This window comes from Anas acuta, unplaced genomic scaffold (assembly GCF_963932015.1).
Source record: "Anas acuta unplaced genomic scaffold, bAnaAcu1.1 SCAFFOLD_217, whole genome shotgun sequence".
Taxonomy (NCBI): Eukaryota; Metazoa; Chordata; class Aves; order Anseriformes; family Anatidae; genus Anas; species Anas acuta.
This window is the reverse complement of record NW_027076220.1, coordinates 1-18,794: the sequence shown is the minus strand read 5'-3', so window position 1 is coordinate 18,794 and position 18,794 is coordinate 1. Positions and strand designations below refer to the sequence as shown.

Sequence of the window (18,794 nt, the reverse complement as noted above, 5' to 3'; positions counted from 1 at the left end):
TGGTTCCCCCCTCATTTTGGTTCCCCCCCGGTGCGCCCCGCAAATGTGTCCCCCCGGAAACAAAATCCCGCACACTTGGTTCCCCCCTCATTTTGGTTCCCCCCCCCCGGTGCGCCCCACAAATGGGTCCCCCCAGAAACAAAACCCCGCACACTTGGTTCCCCCCTCATTTTGGTTCCCCCCCCCCCGGTGCGCCCCACAAATGGGTCCCCCCGGAAACAAAACCCCGCACACTTGGTTCCCCCCTCATTTTGGTTCCCCCCCCGGTGCGCCCCACAAATTGGTCCCCCCGGAAACAAAACCCCGCACACTGGGTTCCCCCCTCATTTTGGTTCCCCCCCCCCGGGGCGCCCCACAAATGGGTCCCCCCGGAAACCGCACCCCGCACTCTTGGTTCCCCCCTCATTTTGGTTCCCCCCCACCCTTGGGGTCCCTCCAAGCCTCATGGACTTCCTCTGACCCCTGACCTCTGACCCCCGACCTATGACCCCTGACCTCTGACCCCTGACCTATGACCCCCGACCTATGACCCCTGACCCCTGACCCCTGACCTCTGACCCCTGACCCCGGACCCCCTGGCCCTTACCCCCTGGCGCTTGACCCCTGACCTCTGACCCCTGACCCCGGACCCCCTGACCTCTGACCCCTGACCTCTGACCCCCCGACCTCTGACCCCCTGACCCTTGACCCCTGACCTCTGATGCCTGACCTCTGACCCCCCGACCCCTGACCTCTGACGCCTGACCCCTGACCCCCGACCCCCGACCTCTGACCTTTGACCTGTGACCCCTGACCTCTGATCCCCTGACCTCTGACCCCTGACCCAAGCCCAAGCCCAAAAATCCCAAGCCCAAAAAATAGGACTCTCAAAACCTAAACCCAAAAACTAAAACCTAAAAACCCAAAAACCTAAACCCAAAAACGCTCCAAACACTAATCCAAAAAAAATAAGACGCTCAAAGCACTAACACAAAATATTAAGATGCTCAAAACCCTAACCCTGGAGAACCTAACCTGAAAAAATCAATCAATCAATAAATAAAAATAAAATTTTAAAACCCTAACCCTAAATAATTGACCAAAAAGAAAACCCTAAGACCCTAACCCTAAAAAACCTTTCAACACTACAACCCATAAACTCTAAAACCCTAACACACTAACCCTGAAAACCTTAAAACCTTAACCCCCAAATCCCTAAAATACTAACCGTTAAAAATCCAAACCTAAACAACTTAAAATCCTAAAAAACCCTAACCCTAACCCCCTAACCATAACCCTAGCCCTAACCCTAACAAACCCTAACCCTAACCCAAATCCCTAACCCTAAACCTAACCCTAACCCCGAACCCGAACCCTAACCCCCTAACCATAACCCTAAGCCCTAACCCTAACCCTAATAAACCCTAAGCCTAACCCTATCCCTAACCCTAACGCTAACCTTAACCCTAACCCTAAACCTAACGCCCTGACCAGAACCCTAACCCTAACCCAAACCCTAAACCCAAACCCTAACACTACCCCTAACCCTAAACCCTAACCCTAACCCTACCCCCTAACACTACCCCTAATCCCCTAACGATAACACTAGCCCTAACCCTAACGAACCCTAACCCTAAACCAAAACCCTAACCCTAACCCTAACCCCTTGGCAACCGCATCCCGCACACTTGGTTCCCCCCTCATTTTGGTTCCCCCCCAGTGCACCCCACAAATGTGTCCCCCCGGAAACAAAACCCCGCACACTTGGTTCCCCCCTCATTTTGGTTCCCCCCCGGTGCGCCCCGCAAATGTTTTCCCCCCGGAAACAAAACCCCGCACACTTGGTTCCCCCCTCATTTTGGTTCCCCCCCCCCCGGTGCGCCCCACAAATGGGTCCCCCCAGAAACAAAACCCCGCACACTTGGTTCCCCCCTCATTTTGGTTCCCCCCCCCGGTGCGCCCCACAAATGGGTCCCCCCGGAAACAAAACCCCGCACACTTGGTTCCCCCCTCATTTTGGTTCCCCCCCCCGGTGCGCCCCACAAATGGGTCCCCCCGGAAACAAAACCCCGCACACTTGGTTCCCCCCTCATTTTGGTTCCCCCCCCCGGTGCGCCCCACAAATGGGTCCCCCCGGAAACCGCACCCCGCACTCTTGGTTCCCCCCTCATTTTGGTTCCCCCCCACCCTTGGGGTCCCCCCAAGCCTCATGGTCTTCCTCTGACCCCTGACCTCTGACCCCCGACCTATGACCCCTGACCCCTGACCCCTGACCCCTGACCTATGACCCCTGACCCCTGACCCCTGACCCCTGACCTCTGACCCCTGACCTCTGACCCCCTGACCCTTGGCCCCTGACCTCTGACCCCCGAAATATGACCCCTGACCCCGGACCTCTGACCCCTGACCTCTGACCCCTGACCTCTGAGCCCCGACCTATGACCCCCGGCCTATGACCCCTGACCCCTGACCCCTGACTTCTGACCCCTTACCCCGGACCCCCTGGCGCTTGACCCCTGACCCCTGACCTCTGACCCCTGACCCCGGACCCCCTGACCTCTGACCCCTGACCTCTGACCCCCTGACCCTTGACCCCTGACCTCTGATGCCTGACCTCTGACCCCCCGACCCCTGACCTCTGACGCCTGACCCCTGACCCCCGACCCCCGACCTCTGACCTTTGACCTGTGACCCCTGACCTCTGATCCCCTGACCTCTGACCCCTGACCCAAGCCCAAGCCCAAAAATCCCAAGCCCAAAAAATAGGACTCTCAAAACCTAAACCCAAAAACTAAAACCTAAAAACCCAAAAACCTAAACCCAAAAACGCTCCAAACACTAATCCAAAAAAAATAAGACGCTCAAAGCACTAACACAAAATATTAAGATGCTCAAAACCCTAACCCTGGAGAACCTAACCTGAAAAAATCAATCAATCAATAAATAAAAATAAAATTTTAAAACCCTAACCCTAAATAATTGACCAAAAAGAAAACCCTAAGACCCTAACCCTAAAAAACCTTTCAACACTACAACCCATAAACTCTAAAACCCTAACACACTAACCCTGAAAACCTTAAAACCTTAACCCCCAAATCCCTAAAATACTAACCGTTAAAAATCCAAACCTAAACAACTTAAAATCCTAAAAAACCCTAACCCTAACCCCCTAACCATAACCCTAGCCCTAACCCTAACAAACCCTAACCCTAACCCAAATCCCTAACCCTAAACCTAACCCTAACCCCGAACCCGAACCCTAACCCCCTAACCATAACCCTAAGCCCTAACCCTAACCCTAATAAACCCTAAGCCTAACCCTATCCCTAACCCTAACGCTAACCTTAACCCTAACCCTAAACCTAACGCCCTGACCAGAACCCTAACCCTAACCCAAACCCTAAACCCAAACCCTAACACTACCCCTAACCCTAAACCCTAACCCTAACCCTACCCCCTAACACTGCCCCTAACCCCCTAACGATAACACTAGCCCTAACCCTAACGAACCCTAACCCTAAACCAAAACCCTAACCCTAACCCTAACCCCTTGGCAACCGCATCCCGCACACTTGGTTCCCCCCTCATTTTGGTTCCCCCCCAGTGCACCCCGCAAATGTGTCCCCCCGGAAACAAAACCCTGCACACTTGGTTCCCCCCTCATTTTGGTTCCCCCCCGCTGCGCCCCGCAAATGTGTCCCCCCGGAAACAAAACCCCGCACACTTGGTTCCCCCCTCATTTTGGTTCCCCCCCGGTGCTCCCCACAAATGGGTCCCCCCGGAAACAAAACCCCGCACACTTGGTTCCACCCTCATTTTGGTTCCCCCCCCCCCGGTGCGCCCCACAAATGGGTCCCCCCGGAAACAAAACCCCGCACACTTGGTTCCCCCCTCATTTTGGTTCCCCCCCCCGGTGCGCCCCACAAATGGGTCCCCCCGGAAACAAAACCCCGCACACTTGGTTCCCCCCTCATTTTGGTTCCCCCCCCCCCCCCGGTGTGCCCCACAAATGGGTCCCCCCGGAAACAAAACCCCGCACACTTGGTTCCCCCCTCATTTTGGTTCCCCCCCCCCGGTGCGCCCCACAAATGGGTCCCCCCGGAAACAAAACCCTGCACACTTGGTTCCCCCCTCATTTTGGTTCCCCCCCCCCGGTGCGCCCCACAAATGGGTCCCCCCGGAAACCGCACCCCGCACTCTTGGTTCCCCCCTCATTTTGGTTCCCCCCCCACCCTTGGGGTCCCCCCAAGCCTCATGGACTTCCTCTGACCCCTGACCTCTGACCCCCGACCTATGACCCCTGACCCCTGACCTCTGACCCCTGACCTCTGACCCCGACCTATGACCCCTGACCCCTGACCTCTGACCCCTGACCTCTGACCCCCTGACCCAAGCCCAAGCCCAAAAATCCCAAGCCCAAAAAATAGGACTCTCAAAACCTAAACCCAAAAACTAAAACCTAAAAACCCAAAAACCTAAACCCAACAACGCTCCAAACACTAATCCAAAAAAATAAGACGCTCAAAGCACTAACACAAAATATTAAGATGCTCAAAACCCTAACGCAAAAAATTAAGATGCTCCAAACCCTAACCCAAAAAATTAGGACACTCAAAACCTTAACCCTGGAGAACCTAACCTGAAAAAATCAATCAATAAATAAATAAAAATAAAATTTTAAAACCCTAACCCTAAATAATTGACCAAAAAGAAAACCCTAAGACCCTAACCCTAAAAAACCTTTCAACACTACAACCCATAAACTCTAAAACCCTAACACACTAACCCTGAAAAACTTAAAACCTTAACCCCCAAATCCCTAAAATAATAACCGTTAAAAATCCAAACCTAAACAACTTAAAATCCTAAACATAAACCCTGAGAATACTTACCCTGAAACCCAACCCTAGTGCCCTACCCCTGAAACCTTAAAACCGTCAATCAATCTTTGGAAAATAACATAGGCTCAGGAGAGGATCTCACTACGCTTACCCTGACTCTGACTCTGACCCTGACCCTAACCCTAACCCTACCCCTAACCCTAAGCCTCACCCTCTAACCCTAACCCTAACACTAACCCAAAACCTAACCCTAACTCTAACCCTACCCCTAACCCTAACCCCTAACCATAAACCTAACCCCCTAACCCTAACCCTAACCCTAACCCCCTAACCATAACCCTAGCCCTAACCCTAACAAACCCTAACCCTAACCCAAATCCCTAACCCTAAACCGAGCCCTAACCCGAACCCTCACCCTAACCCTAACCCGCCTAACCCTAACCCTAAACCTAACCCTAACCCCGAACCCGAACCCTAACCCCCTAACCATAACCCTAAGCCCTAACCCTAACCCTAATGAACCCTAAGCCTAACCCTATCCCTAACCCTAACGCTAACCTTAACCCTAACCCTAAACCTAACGCCCTGACCATAACCCTAACCCAAACCCTAACCCCAAACCCTAACACTACCCCTAACCCTAACCCCTAACCCTACCCCCCTAATACTACCCCTAACCCCCTAACGATAACCCTACCCTAACCCTAAAGAACCCTAACCTTAAACAAAAACCCTAACCCTAACCCTAACCCTAACCCCCTGGCAACCGCACCCCGCACACTTGGTTCCCCCCTCATTTTGGTTCCCCCCCCCCCTTGGGTCCCCCCGGAAACAAAACCCGCACACTTGGTTCCCCCCTCATTTTGGATCCCCCGGTGCGCCCCACAAATGGGTCCCCCCGGAAACAAAACCCCGCACACTTGGTTCCCCCCTCATTTTGGTTCCCCCCCCCGGTGCGCACCACAAATGGGTCCCCCCGGAAACAAAACCCCGCACACTTGGTTCCCCCCTCATTTTGGTTCCCCCCCCCGGTGCGCCCCACAAATGGGTCCCCCCGGAAACAAAACCCCGCACACTTGGTTCCCCCCTCTTTTTGGTTCCCCCCCCCCGGTGCGCCCCACAAATGGGTCTCCCCGGAAACAAAACCCCGCACGCTTGGTTCCCCCCTCATTTTGGTTCCCACCCCCCGGTGCGCCCCACAATTGGGTCCCCCCGGAAACAAAACCCCGCACACTTTGTTCCCCCCTCATTTTGGTTCCCCCCCCCCCCGGTGCGCCCCACAAATGTGTCCCCCCGGAAACAGCACCCCGCACACTTGGTTCCCCCCTCATTTTGGTTCCCCCCCCCCCCCGCCCCATCGTTGGGGTCCCCCCTAGCCCCATGGACCCCCCCCCGGTGCGCCCCGCAAATGCGTCCCCCCCGCCAACTGCACCCCGCAAACTTGGTTCCCCCCTCATTTTGGTTCCCCCCCACACTTGGGGTCCCCCCAAGCCCCATGGACCCCCCCCCTCCTTGGTGCCCCCCCCCCATTTTGTCTCCCCTTCCGTCCTACCGGTGCCCGCAGCAGCCGCTCGCACTCTGCCAGCGCCTTCCGCACCCAATGCTGCATCTCGGCCAGGTGGAGGCAAGCGCTGGAGGGGGGGGAATAAATTGGGGGGGGTCAATTTGGGGGGGGTCTGGGGGCATTTTGGGGGTTGGGGGCGCATTTAGGGGGCGGAGGGGACTGGTTCTCACCTGTAGGACTCGGCGTCGAGCCCCCCCGGGGGCAGCTGCAGGGCCAGGATGCCTGGGGGGGTGCGGGGGGGGGCATGTCAGCACCCCCCAGACCGAAACCCCAAAACCGCCGCCGTTGACCCCAAGGTGGCCGCTGGTGACGCCGGTAGGGCCACCGGGCACGCCCGCGGGCCACTGGGAGTGGAAGACGGGCATGAAGCTGCCGGTGGACGTCGGCCACACTAAAATGCTAGGTCAGCCGCGGGTTGGGGCTTCTGGGGGGGGGCACCCCATAGGGTCACAACCCCCCCAAAACCCCCGCCGGCCCCATAGAGACCCCCCCCAGCCCCCAGCGCCGCGCTTAAATGTGTCCGGGCGGCGCCGCACTAAAATGTGCCCGGTCGGCGTCGCGCTTAAATGTGCCCGGTCGGCGTCGCGGCTTAAATGTGTTTCTAACCCGAACCCGAACCCGAACCCGAACTCGAACCCGAACTCGAGTTACTTCCGGGCGGCCATGTTGGGTACCCAGAGCATACGGGAAATGTAGTTCTCAGACTCCGGACTTCCGGAAGGCCATGTTGAGTTCCCTGAGCATGATTGGAGCTGTAGTTCTCGGACTCCCGACTTCCGGGACGCCATGTTAAATTCCCCTTGTGTTCTGGAGATGTAGTTCTTGGACTCTTGACTTCCGGGCGGCCATGTTTGGTGCCCAGAGCATACTGGGAAATGTAGTTCTGGACTCCAGACTTCTGGGAGGCCATGTTGAATCCCCAGAGCATGCTGGGAGATGTAGTTCTTGGACTCTGGCAATTTGCTTTGTGGTTCTGGGTCCCTTCTGATTTTGGCAGAATTACGGGGCTTTCTGTGAGTCTTTTCCTGTTTGTGAAATTTTATCAAAGTCACAACCTTGCTGTTAAAGTGATGGAGCAGGGTTTAGGAGAATTGTATGATGGAGGCTCCCTGTGTGAGCATGTATCTTCAAATGGCAGCAGTGGGCATGTAAGGGGTAGCCTGTTTCAGGTTTAGGGACAGTTTGTTATATTTCTGGAGCTTTTGCCTGTGTGTTTTCTGTCTGTCGAGTCTTTAGACCTTGCAGCCTATTACGCTTTACGTCCTTGAATTTATATATTAGAAGTATGTTTATGAGGGGTTGCCAGGTAGTTGTTTTTAGAAAAAAACCGTGGGGTATGGTTCCTTGACTGCATAAGTGCAGTAGTGCCTAGAGAGTGAGCAGGCTCACCTTCTTCATCTCTAAAGAGTAAGTCTGTTTGGGCACATTTTAGTGTGGCACCACTTGGGCACATTTCTCAGGTGAAGCTACTGAGCAGCTGAGGTAAAGGAGATGGAAACAGAGAGATATTGCACAACGGTATATTGCATCAGTAGTAGTGAGCGTTGTGTGGAGGAGGTGGGTATTAGGGCTGGCATACTAGTGAATGCTGGTTCTCTGTGTTTACAGATGGGGATGAGCCTGTTGAAACTAATTCCAGTTGAGAAAGTTTCAGTTACTAGCTTGGTGATATTGTCAGTTCAATATTCAAAGCTGCAGCAAAAGGAAAAGGGGATTTTTGCTTCTAGAAACACCCCAGGTCTCCTGCCTGCACTCTGCATGCTGTTGAGCTAAGCCTTATAATTAAGTAAATAAACCACAGCTGCTGCTCCTCTTTCTGATTCCTTGTGCTTTGCCCCTCCCCTTTCCCAGGTGATTGGGTTTGGGTGCTGGGGGCGGGGGCAAAAGGTATATGAGCCCCAGGCATGCCACCAGAGAGCTCCTTCTGCCTGGGCTGCTCTTTGGGGCAAATGCTTTGATTTTCCTTCAGTCAGTTGCAGGGTTCTCTAGGCAGGCTGGAGTCTATGGATTTCTAGATTTCTAAGTGGTTGGAATTCACTTAATAGAGGGATAATTAGTAGAGGTTTCTGGCTCTCTGTTTTTTGGATGGTGGGATACTCTTCTGTTTTTGAGATATATTTTAATCTCCAGATGGATCAACGCACTTGTGTAACTCTCCAGAGGACTAAAACCAGCTTGATTACATGTGGCTTAACAGCATAGATGCAGCATTGCCAAGAGACTGAGTAGGGTTGTATCAGTCTCCTCTTTCATCTGCCAAGGGTGAGTCTGTGATTACCCCTGCCGGGGCTGCTGTGAGTGCATGTCTTTTGGCGTTTATGGAGCTCAGTTGTTTTTTTTTCTGTCTGTTTGTGTTCTAACTTCTTGTTTTTCCGAGGGGTGCACAGTGTGTGTGCTGAGTGTGGTTGGCAGGAGGAGGTGGGGAGCTGCTCAGGACTGGTAGGTTTTGTTTCTGGGGGTGTGCAGCATTTTTCCTGTGCGATGCGACCGATCGTTGGGCAGGAACGTTTCAGCTCCTTCAGTCGTCTGCTGAAGTTATTATACGTTTCCATTCATATTCTGAAGTTATTCTGCAACCCCCCCAGATATCAGTGACTTGAAGGAAATAAATACATTAAATATATTTGAATGTACATTTAAATACAAATGCATTTAAATACAAAAAAAATACATTTCCCTTCAAGCTCTCAATGGACACGAATTGCTGGACCTTTCCTTTGCTAAATACAAGAATTATGCACCTTAACCACTCGTTTTTTTTTAGATAATAAATTAATAAATTGTAAACTTTGATTACAGCCCTATTTTGAAGACGGAGCCATTGAGTACACCCTCAACCCCCTCCGAACTACAACTCCCAGAGTGCCTCGGGCCTCCCCCGCGCCAATCCCCCGGCACTCCTAACGACGCCTCTGATTGGCCGCCAGCCCCGCGGTGGGCGGGTCTTCCTGGCGGGCACCTTCCGGCTTCCGTTAGAAGGAGGTGGGCGGGGGCGGCGGGCGGCCGGGACTGGGGGGGGCTCCGCGGCCCGACCGTGAGAACGTGAGGAGGGGCCGGGGGGGGCCGGGGAGGGGGGCCCGAGGCTAAGGGGAGGCCCGGGGGGGCCGCGGGGGAGGGGTTGCGGTAGTTGGGGTGTATTAGGGGGTCTCTGGGGGGCGGTTTGGGTGCCCCTGGGGTGGGTTGGGGGGCTCCCGGGGGGCTTTGAGGTCCTGGAGGGGGTTGGGGGTCCCAAAGGGGGCTGGGGGGACCCAAGGGGGCTTTGGGGGCCCGGGGGGGCGTTGTGGGGATTCTGGGGGGTTGATAGGGGTGGCAATGGGGGTTGGGGGGTCCCAAGAGGGGGTATTGCAGTCGGGGTGGGGGTTACGGGGGTCCCAAGGGGGGGTTGGGGGGTCTCAAGGGAGATTATTGGGGTCCTGGGGTGGGGGCTATGGGGGTTTGGGGGGGCTTGTGGGGGTCCCAAGGGGGTGTTGTTGTCATGGGGGGGGGGGGGATGGGGGCACCCATAGGGTTATGGGGGTCCTAAGGGGGGTTGGGGCGTCCCAAGGGGGCTTGGGGGGGGGGGGGGTTGGGGGGGTGATGGAGGTCTCGAGGGGGATTATTGGGTTCCGGGGGGGTGTTATGGGGTCTCAGGGGGGGTCCTACGGGGGTCCCAAGGGGTTTTCTTGCGATCCCTTATGGGGGTTTTGGGGTTTCACTGGGGGTCGGGAGCACCAGGGGGTCATGCTGGGGTCCTGAGGGGGGTGGGCAGTGTCCCCCCCCCACTGTGATACCCCCCCCCTTTTATTTTTCCCCCCCCCCCCAGGCCACCATGAGCCTGCAGTGGACGGTGGTCGCCACCTTCCTCTACGCCGAGGTCTTCCTCGTGCTGCTGCTCTGCGTTCCCTTCGTCTCAGCTGCCAGGTGGGTCAACATTAACCCCCCCCCCCCCCCCCCGCCAAAAAAAATGAGAGATCCGCCCCCAAAAATGAGATATCCGCCCCCAAAAATGAAATATTGCCCCCCAAATCTTAAATCTCCCCCCCATGTATTAAATGACACCCCCAAGAAATATTAAATACCCCCCCAAATATTAAATTTCCCTGTCAAAAATTAAATATCCCCCCCAAAAAATTAAAAATACCCCCCGAACATTCAATATCCCCCCTGAAATATTAAATATCCACCCAAAATCTTAAATATCTCCCCCCCAAATATTAAATACCTCCTCCAAAAAATTAAATGTCCCCCCCATAATATTAATTTTTGCCCCCCAGATATTAAATACTCCCCTCCTGTATTTTAAGTATCCCCCTAAATGTTAATTTTCCCTTAAAATAATTGATAATATTAAATATTCCCCCAAAAATATCAAACGTCTGCTCCCAAATGTTAAATATCCCCTCCAAAACTTAAATACCCCCCCCAAAATATGAAATCTCACCCCCCAAATATTAATATCCCCTCCAATAAATTAAATGCTCCCCAAATTCTTATATTCCCCCCCACAATGAAATGTCCCCCCCAAAAATATTACAGATCCCCCCAAAATATTAAACGTTCCCCCTGAGAATATTGAATTTTTCCCAAAAATATTAGATATCACCCCCCCAAAATTAAATGTCACCCCCCATAACTAAATCTACCTCCCCAGAAATTAAATATGGCCCCCCCATTATTAAATCCCTCCCCAATATTCTAATACCCCCTGAAAACATTAATTTCACCGCCAAAAATATTGGATGTTACCCCAAAATACTAAATATCACCCCCATAATGAAATATCACCCCTCCATAATTAAATACAGCCCCCCAAAAATAAAATTAAGGCCCCCCCAATATTAAATCCTTCCTAAAAATATTAAATACCCCCTGGAAATTCTAAATTTCCCTTTGCAAAAAATCCTGCATTTACCCTAAAATATGAAATACATTCCCCTGAAAACTAAATCAACCCCCGTAATAATTAAATATACCCCCCCAGTAATTAAATATCCCCGCCCTTAATTAAATCCCCCCCCAACATTAATTCCGCCCCCCCCCAAAAGGTGGCAGAAGATTTTCAAGTCGCGCCTGGTGGGGCTGGCGGTGGCGTACGGCAACACGGCCTTCGTGGTCCTCATCGTCATCCTCGTGCTGCTGCTGCTGGTGAGCCCCCGGGCCGGCCGGGGGGGCTCTCAGTGTGTCCCCCCCCCCTTTTTTAATTATTTTGCCCCCCCAGATGCCTACCGGGAGACCCGCAAGTACGACGCCTCGGAGCGCGCGGCGCTGCCCAGCAGCCCGGGGGCCCTGGAGCATTTCCACATGCGGCTCTTCCGCGCCCAGCGCAACCTCTACCTGGCCGGCTTCGCCCTCCTGCTGTCCTTGTGAGGCTTTGGACGTCGGGGGGGCTCATTTTGGGTTGGGGGGGGCAGAAGTGTTCCAAATGGTGATTTTTGCCCCGTTTCGGCAGCCTGCTGCGGCGCCTGGTGACGCTGATCTCGCAGCAGGCGCTGCTGGGCGCCTCCAGCCAAGCCTTCCGCAAGCAGGCGGAGGGGGCCAGCCAGGCCGCCCGGCGCTACATGGAGGACAACGAGGCCTTGAGGAAGGTAGGGGGGGGCTTTTTTTGGGGGTGGGGGGGGTCGTCAGGGGGTCCTGACCCCCCCCAAAAAACCCACAGCAGCTGCAGGAGGCCGGGGGCGAGGGCGGCACGCCGGCGCAGGATGAGAACGAGAGCCTGAAGGCCAAGGTGGAGAAGCTGAAGGAGGAGCTGGCGGAAAGCAAGCGCAGTAAGGGCGGCGTCGGGGGGGGGGGGGGCGCCCAAAAATTATTGGGGGGGGTCTCGGGGGTGCTGACCCCCCCCGGTGTCGCGCAGCCCTGGAGAAGGCGGAGAATGAGGTGCAGGCGATGCGGCGGCAGGCAGAGGGGCTGACCAGGGAGTACGACCGGCTGCTGGACCAGCACGCCCGCCTGCAGGTACTGGGAGGCACTGGGAGGGACTGGGAGGCAACTGGGGGGGGCTCCTGACCCCCCCCCCCCCACGTTGACCCCCACCCATTGCAGGCAGCACACGACGGCCCTCGGGATAAGAAGGAGGAGTGAGAGGGATCGTCCCCCCCAAAAAATATCTGGGATTCTTTTTTTTGGGGGGGTCAGGGAACGGCACATGGGGGCCAGGTGCCCCCCCTGACCCCCCCCCCAAAAGGCTGGGACCCCCCCCCGAAAGCTGAGGACCCCATTCTGTTACACAGCAACGCACCTTGGGGGGGGGGGTGAGCACCATTTTGGGATTTTCTCCCCAATTTTTTCCGGGGGGGGGCCACCAATTACTGGGGTCAGAGGGGTGGGGGTTGTGTGTCGTCCCCCCCCTCTCCCCCCCCCACACAATAATATAACTCGTGCTTCAATAAAGGTTTGGGATCAGGAGGCGTCTGTTTTGGGGGGGGGGTACAGAAAAGGGGGGTAAAAATGGGGCTGAAATCGTTTTTTTTTTGGGGTGGGGGGGAGCCAGGTGGGGGTCTGGAGAGCTTTATTGGCACTTTTGTTTTTGGGGGGGGGGGTCACGGGGTGGGGTGCAGGGCTCGCGCCCGCCGCCCGCAGCGCCTCGAACTCGCCCTGCACGAAATCCGTCAGCGCCTTCCTCACCTCCACCTGCGGACACAAAACGGGGCCCCCCCGGCCCCCCTGTTACAGGGCAGGCCCCCCCCAGGCCCCAAAACTGCCCCCCCCCCCCACGCACACCCCAAAACTCACCGTGGAGGTGCCCTCCGCACGCAGGCGCTCCAGGAGGGGTCGCACGCTGAAGGGGCGCCCCACGACCACCGTGATCCTCTGCGGGACATCATCAGAGACCCCCCCCCAAAAAAAAAAAAATTCAGAGACCCCCCCCTTCAAGTTTAGACCCCCCCCGAAGCCCCCTCCCCAAATTCAGCCCCCTCTTTGCCCCCCCCAAAACTCACCTGCCCCACGCGGGGCACGTAGGGGCGGCTGTTGGGCAGCACGTCGTTCATGCCTGGGGTGGGATTATTTTTTGGGAGGGGTGGGGGGTCAGCGGGGGGGTCCATGCTCCCCCCCCAGCAGGAGTGGGGTCTGGGCCCCCCCCAGGCCAAAAGAAAGCCCCCCAAATCCTCGCTCACACCCCCGTGCCACAGGGGCAGGACGACGGGGTCCAGGCGGCACTCGGCCAGGAGGCGCCCGATGCCTGCGGAGAGGGAGGGGCTGGGGGGGGCTTGGAATTGGATTTTGGGGTCTGGGGGCGGGATTTTGGGGTCTGGGGGCGGGATTAGGGAGTCGAGCTGGGTTACAGGGCCAGGGGGATGGGACAGGGTTGGGATTATGGGGTCGGGAGAAAGGATTTCAGGGTTGGGGGGGGATTGGGGGCTGCGAGGGTAGCTGACGGTTGGTGGGTGGGGGTCGGGGGGGGTTACAGGGTTGGGGGCAGGATTATGAAGTCAGGGGGAGGATGACGGGGCTGGGGGGGGGATTACGTGGCCAGGAGGGGAGTTTACAGGGCGGGGGGGGGGCGGATTATGGACAGGGGGTTGGGGTTATGGGGCTGGGGGGGGTTACGGGGCCGGGGGGGGGGGTCACGGGGCCGGGATTACAGATTCTCACCCCACTTGAAGCGCACGAACTCCTGCCCCATGTTCACTTTACCTGGGGGGGGGGACAGCACCGTGGGGGGGGGGGGCAGGGCAGCCCCGAGGGTCCCCCCCCCTCTCCTGGGGGGGCTCCCAGTGCCTCCCAGTGCTCCCAGTTCCCCCAGTACCCTCGGGGAAGACGTGCACCCAGTCCCCCTGGTTGAGCTTCTCCAGGATGAAATCCATCCCGCGCTGGTACACGCCGTCCCCTGGGGACACCAGTGCTCCCAGTATGAACTGGGAAGCCTCCCCCACCGGGGGGGCCTCCCAGTGCCTCCCAGTTTGTCCCAGTTCGGCGCTCACCCCGGCAAACTGGGACGCAGCGGCCCAGGCTGAAGAAGCGCGCGTGGAGCTCACGGGTGAAGCAGATGTCGGCGGCCGCGGGGTCCTGGGGGGGGCAAAATGGGGCAGGGGGGGGTGGGGGGGGTAATTGGGAGGGGGTAAACCGGGGGTGGGATTTGGGGGGGTAATCCGGGGGGGGGGGGGCGCTCACCAGCGCATCTTGTGCAGGCTCCAGACGTGGCGCAGCTTCAGTGAGCCTTGGGGTTTTTTTTTTTTTGGGGGGGGGGGGGGAAGGGTGAGGACCCCCACCCCAGGGGGGGCTTGACCCCAAAAATGGACCCCCCTGGACCCTAAAAATGCCCCAATCCCCCCCCAAACCCCCATTTAGCCCCCCCCAGCCCCACTAAATCCCCCCCTGGGAGCCCCCAAAACCCCCCCAGAACCCCCCCAGGACCCCCCCAGACCCCAAATCCCCATTTAGCCCCCCCCGAGCCCCCCCAGCCTCCCCCAGCTCTCCTTAATCCCCCCCTGGGAGCCCCAATCCCCCCCCAGCTGCCCCAAACCCCCCCAGGATCCCCCCGTGTCCCCCCCAGGACTCCCCCAACCCCTCCCCATCCCCCCCCCCGTGCCCCCCACCCCACCCCAGAGGTGGGGGTCGTCCATGCAGGACTGGTGGTTGGCCAGGGTGAGCAGGGGGGTGCGCGGCCCCCGCCCCTCCACCAGCGCGTGCAGCACGGCGGCGTCGTGCACCCGCAGCCGGTTCAGGTACCCTAAAAAAAGAATTTGGGGGGGGGCACACAAAATTAGGGCCCCCCCCACACCCACATTATTAAAGGGGGGGCGCGGGGGGGGCACTCACGGGTCCACAGGAGGCTGTAGGTGCCCACCAGGCCGGTGACCACGCGGCTCGCGGCCGACCAGGATTTGGGGGGGGGGCCCCCCCCCGAGGGGAACGGCCAGGGGACGGCCAAGGGCATGGCGCATGGCTGGGGGGGCAAAGGGGGGGAAGGGGGGGCAAAGGGGGGGGGAAGGGGGGCAGAAAGGGGGGGGGGCAGAAGGGGGGGGCAAATATAAAGGGGGGGGCACAAAAGGGGGGGGCACAGCTCTGTGTGACCCCCAGTGCCCCCCCCATTGTCCTCCAATCCCCTCCCAGTTGCCCCCCAGTGACCCCCCAGTTACCCCCAGTACCTCCCCCACAGCCCCCAGTCCCCCCCCCATTGCTCCCAGAACCCCCAGTTCCCTCCCAGTTACCCCCCCAGCCCCCAGTAACCCCCCAGTGCCCCCCAGTTCCCTCCCAGCCCCCAGTGCCCCCCCATTGCTCCCAGTACCTCCACTTCCTCCCCAGTTGCCCCCAGTCCCCTCCCAGTACCCCCCCAGACCCTCCCCACCTGCTCCTACTGCCCTCCAACCGCCCCCCCGGCGCCCTTTCCCCCTAATTAACCCCTAATTAGCCCCTAATTAACCCCTAATTAGCCCCCATTTCCCCTAATTAACCCCCCCACCGACCCCCGGCCGCCGCAAAGCGCGCCCCGCGCCGACTGTCGCAAAGCTGCCGTAAAGCGCGAGGCGGCGTCGCAAAACCCGGAGGACCCGGAGCAGAAGAGTTCCGCACGGTTACCATAGAGACGCGAGGAGGCGGAGCGGGGAACCCCCCCCCGAGGCACCTCCCATTGGCCACGCCCCTCCCTTCACCCCCACCAATCACCGTATAGACTGAATCCCCACCCTCACTTCTCCCCACCAATCAGCGTTACTCCGTCCCCCTTCCTTCACCCCACCAATCAGCGCTCCCACCCCTCCCCGCCCCCTCCCTCACCCTCCCCCATTGGCCCACGCTCCCCACGCCCCTCCCCTTGCCCCCCGTCTCCTAGGCAACCCGCGGCCGCCATCTTGGCGTGCCCCCGGCGGCCGCCATTCTAACCGGCGGCCGTCGAGGAGAGCGGACGCGGCGCTGGAGCGCGAGGGGCCCCGCGGCGGCGGCGGCCCCAGGGGGCTGCGGCCGCCGCTATGGCCGCCGTGTGGCAGCAAGTGCTCGCCGTGGACGCCCGGTGCGCTTGCGGGGCCTGGCGGGCCTCCGGGGCCGAGCAGGCTTCCGAGGCCTGGTCGCGGCCTACCGGGCCTGGCTGCGGCCTCCTGGGCCTCGGTGCCGGCGCCCCGTAACGGCCGCGTCCCCCCCCCCCCAGGTACGCCGCGTACCGGACGCCGCGGTGGCCGCAGTTCCGCACGCAGTACGTGCGGCGCCGCAGCCAGCTGCTGCGGGAGCAGGCGAAGGGAGGGGAGCCGGAGGGGGCCACCCGCCGCTGGTACCTGCGGGTCCGGGCCCGGCTGCTGGCGCAGCGCTACGGGGCCCTGTCGGAGGCCGGGAGCTGCCGGGGGCACAGCGGGAGCGCGCTGAGGGGGAGCAGGACCACGCTGGATCGGATGGAGGTGGGGGCTGGGGGCGCGGTTGGGGTCGCAGGGCGCGGTCTGGGGGCTGGAACGCCCGGTTGGGTGGGTTTGGGGGGCGTAGTGCTCGTCGGGGGCCCCAATGCCTGTTTGGGGTCTTGGGAGCATCCTGGGGGCTGTAACACCCATTTGGAGGTGGCTTTGGGGTTTTAGGGCCCACCCTGGGGCTTTTTGGGGTCGGACCCCCCCCTTTTCGGGGTCCCAGCCCCTCCGTTTCCCCCCCCCAGGACTTCGAGGACGACCCCCGGCCCCCCGCGGCCACCGGCGCTCCCTGAGCCGCGGCTCCCACCCCGGAGCCCCCCCGGAGCGGTGAGCACCCCCCCCCTTTTGGGGCCAAACCCCCCAATTTTGGTCAATTCTCCTCCCTCGTGCCCCCCTCCCCAAATTTTAAGGGGGTTTTGACTCCCCCCAGCCCCCCTGGCGTGGTGCCGACGCCACTGGCCGAGGCGAGCCGGGCGATGGCGGGGGACACCACCCTGGGGGAGAACTACGCCTTCGCCGGCGTCTACCACGTCTTCGACCAGCACAGCGACAGCGCCGGTAACTGGGAGGCACTGGGAAGGGCTGGGGGAGGGCACTGGGAGGGACTGGGAGCGACTGGGGAGCGGTGCTGAGCCCCCTTCGCGGTCCCCAGGGGGCAGTTTGCCCACAGTGATGGGGATCTCCTGCTGCTGTGGCTCCTCCGTGGGAACACTGGGAGGGACTGGGAGGAACTGGGAGAGACTGGGAGGAACTGGGAAAGCCGCTGTTCTTGCTCCCGAGCCTCTTTCCCAGTCCCCAGGGTGCAGTTTGCCCACGACGACCGGCACCTGCTGGCGTGCTGCTCCCTGGACGGCACCATCTCGGTGTGCCGCCTGGCGCCGGGCCCCCCCGCGGTGCTGCGGGTGCTGCGCGGCCACGGGGCGGGGGTGGCCGACGTGGCCCTGGTCGCTGGCCAACGACGTCCTGGTGTCGGCCTCGCTCGACGCCACCCTGCGCCTCTGGGCCCCTGCTGACGGCCGCTGCATCCGCCGCGTCGCCGACCCCGACGGGGCCGCCCTGCTGTGCTGCGCCTTCCAGCCCCTCAACAACAACCTCACCGTGGTGAGTGCGGCCCTGGGGGGTTTGGGGCTCCCACCGGGGCGTTTGGGGCTCCCACCAGGGCGTTTATTGCCCCCCCCGGGGGGTTTGGGGCTCCCACTGGGGCGTTTGGGGCTCCCAACAGGGCTTTTATTGCCCCCCCCCGGGGCGTTTATTCCCCCCCGGGGGGTTTGGGGCTCCCCCCGGGGCATTTATTGCCCCCCAGGGGGTTTGGGGCTCCCCCCGGGGCATTTATTGCCCCCCCCCGGGGTGTTTAGGGCCCCCCCCGGGGTTTTATCGACCCCCTGCTTGAGCATTTATTGCCCCTTTTGGGGCATTTTTGCCCCCCCCAAGCATTTGTTACCCCTTTGGTGCATTTTCCCCCTCCTTAGGGCACTTTTCACACCCCCCGTGGCATTTTCTGCCCCCCCTCAGGGCATTTATTGCCCCCAGGGGTACTTTTTCACCCCCGTCAGGGCTATTTTTGCCCCCTAGGTGCATTTCCCCCCCCACATAGCACTTTTTGGCCCCCTGGGGCATTTTATTTCCCCCACGTCATTTTCTGTCCTCTTTGGGGCGTTTTCTGCCCCTCTTAGTTCATTTTTCTCCCCATGGGTCCCTTGTTTTTGCCCCCAGTAGCATTTTTTTGCCACTTTTTGCCCCCTGGGGCACTTTCTGCCCTGCTCAGGTCATTTTCCCCCCCCACACATGGCATTTATTGCCCTCACAGGGCATTTTTCTCCTCCCTGGGTGCATTTATTACCCCAATTTGAGCATTTTTCCCCCTCCTTAGGGCACTTTTGCCCCTGGGGCCTTTTTTCTCCCCATGTGGCATTTTCTGCCCCCCTCAGGGCATTTATTCCCCCCCGGGGTATTTTTTGACCCCTCCTCCCCTTGTGCATTTTTCACCCCCTGGGTGTAATTTCCCCCCCACGTGGCATTTTCTGCCCCCCTTGGGGCACTTTCTGCCTCTTTTGGTGTCTTTTTCCCCCCCTCGTTGCATTTTTTCTATTCCTCAGGGCACTTATT

At 59.0% G+C, this 18,794-nt stretch overlaps 3 protein-coding genes across 9 annotated transcripts; 2 read left to right on the top strand and 1 right to left on the bottom strand.

Annotated features, from left to right (window-relative positions):
- The first annotated feature begins 8,338 nt into the window (after nucleotides 1-8,338).
- BCAP31 (B cell receptor associated protein 31) lies at nucleotides 8,339-12,719 on the top strand. Of its 4 annotated transcripts, XM_068668611.1 has the most exons (9): nucleotides 8,389-8,646; nucleotides 9,184-9,426; nucleotides 10,187-10,284; nucleotides 11,409-11,509; nucleotides 11,582-11,726; nucleotides 11,813-11,948; nucleotides 12,020-12,128; nucleotides 12,215-12,315; nucleotides 12,403-12,719. In XM_068668611.1, the coding sequence occupies exons 3-9, from the start codon at nucleotides 10,193-10,195 to the stop codon at nucleotides 12,439-12,441; spliced, it is 723 nt and encodes a 240-aa protein (XP_068524712.1). In that variant the 5' UTR covers nucleotides 8,389-8,646; nucleotides 9,184-9,426; nucleotides 10,187-10,192; the 3' UTR covers nucleotides 12,442-12,719. The 4 variants fall into 4 exon arrangements, with proteins under 4 accessions (XP_068524711.1, XP_068524710.1, XP_068524709.1 ...); XM_068668610.1 differs by having other exon boundaries at nucleotides 8,339-8,646; nucleotides 11,409-11,726; nucleotides 12,023-12,128; XM_068668609.1 differs by having other exon boundaries at nucleotides 8,348-8,646; nucleotides 9,184-9,366; nucleotides 11,409-11,726.
- A 25-nt stretch (nucleotides 12,720-12,744) lies between these two features.
- On the bottom strand, nucleotides 12,745-15,910 carry TAFAZZIN (tafazzin, phospholipid-lysophospholipid transacylase). 4 transcript variants are annotated; one of them, XM_068668604.1, is made up of 10 exons: nucleotides 15,768-15,910; nucleotides 15,121-15,247; nucleotides 14,903-15,031; nucleotides 14,283-14,518; nucleotides 14,108-14,188; nucleotides 13,954-13,995; nucleotides 13,478-13,540; nucleotides 13,299-13,351; nucleotides 13,093-13,170; nucleotides 12,745-12,990 (listed from the first exon to the last, which is right to left on the bottom strand). In XM_068668604.1, the coding sequence occupies exons 1-10, from the start codon at nucleotides 15,880-15,882 to the stop codon at nucleotides 12,760-12,762; spliced, it is 1,155 nt and encodes a 384-aa protein (XP_068524705.1). In that variant the 5' UTR covers nucleotides 15,883-15,910; the 3' UTR covers nucleotides 12,745-12,759. The 4 variants fall into 4 exon arrangements, with proteins under 4 accessions (XP_068524705.1, XP_068524708.1, XP_068524706.1 ...); XM_068668607.1 differs by having other exon boundaries at nucleotides 15,121-15,248; nucleotides 15,756-15,857; XM_068668605.1 differs by lacking the exon at nucleotides 13,478-13,540.
- A 240-nt stretch (nucleotides 15,911-16,150) lies between these two features.
- On the top strand, nucleotides 16,151-17,871 carry WDR13 (WD repeat domain 13; the record flags this gene model as incomplete). Its single annotated transcript, XM_068668602.1, is given in 7 exon segments — nucleotides 16,151-16,309; nucleotides 16,445-16,688; nucleotides 16,934-16,952; nucleotides 16,955-17,015; nucleotides 17,119-17,246; nucleotides 17,481-17,629; nucleotides 17,631-17,871. Coding segments are annotated over 7 exon segments (883 nt in total), but the record flags the coding sequence as incomplete, so codon positions are not given.
- Between the last annotated feature and the right edge of the window lie 923 nt (nucleotides 17,872-18,794).

Coding starts and splice junctions, on each gene's coding strand:
- BCAP31 (XM_068668609.1), top strand. CDS start 10,193: ATGAGCCTGCAGTGGACGGTGGTCGCCACCTTCCTCTACGCCGAGGTC. Junction 11,949..12,019: donor ACAACGAGGCCTTGAGGAAG/GTAGGGGGGGGC, acceptor AAAAACCCACAG/CAGCTGCAGGAGGCCGGGGG. Junction 12,316..12,402: donor ACCAGCACGCCCGCCTGCAG/GTACTGGGAGGC, acceptor CACCCATTGCAG/GCAGCACACGACGGCCCTCG.
- TAFAZZIN (XM_068668604.1), bottom strand. CDS start 15,882: ATGGTAACCGTGCGGAACTCTTCTGCTCCGGGTCCTCCGGGTTTTGCG. Junction 13,996..14,107: donor GGTGCACGTCTTCCCCGAGG/GTACTGGGGGAA, acceptor CCCCCCCCCCAG/GTAAAGTGAACATGGGGCAG. Junction 13,352..13,477: donor CCTGCCCCTGTGGCACGGGG/GTGTGAGCGAGG, acceptor ATCCCACCCCAG/GCATGAACGACGTGCTGCCC.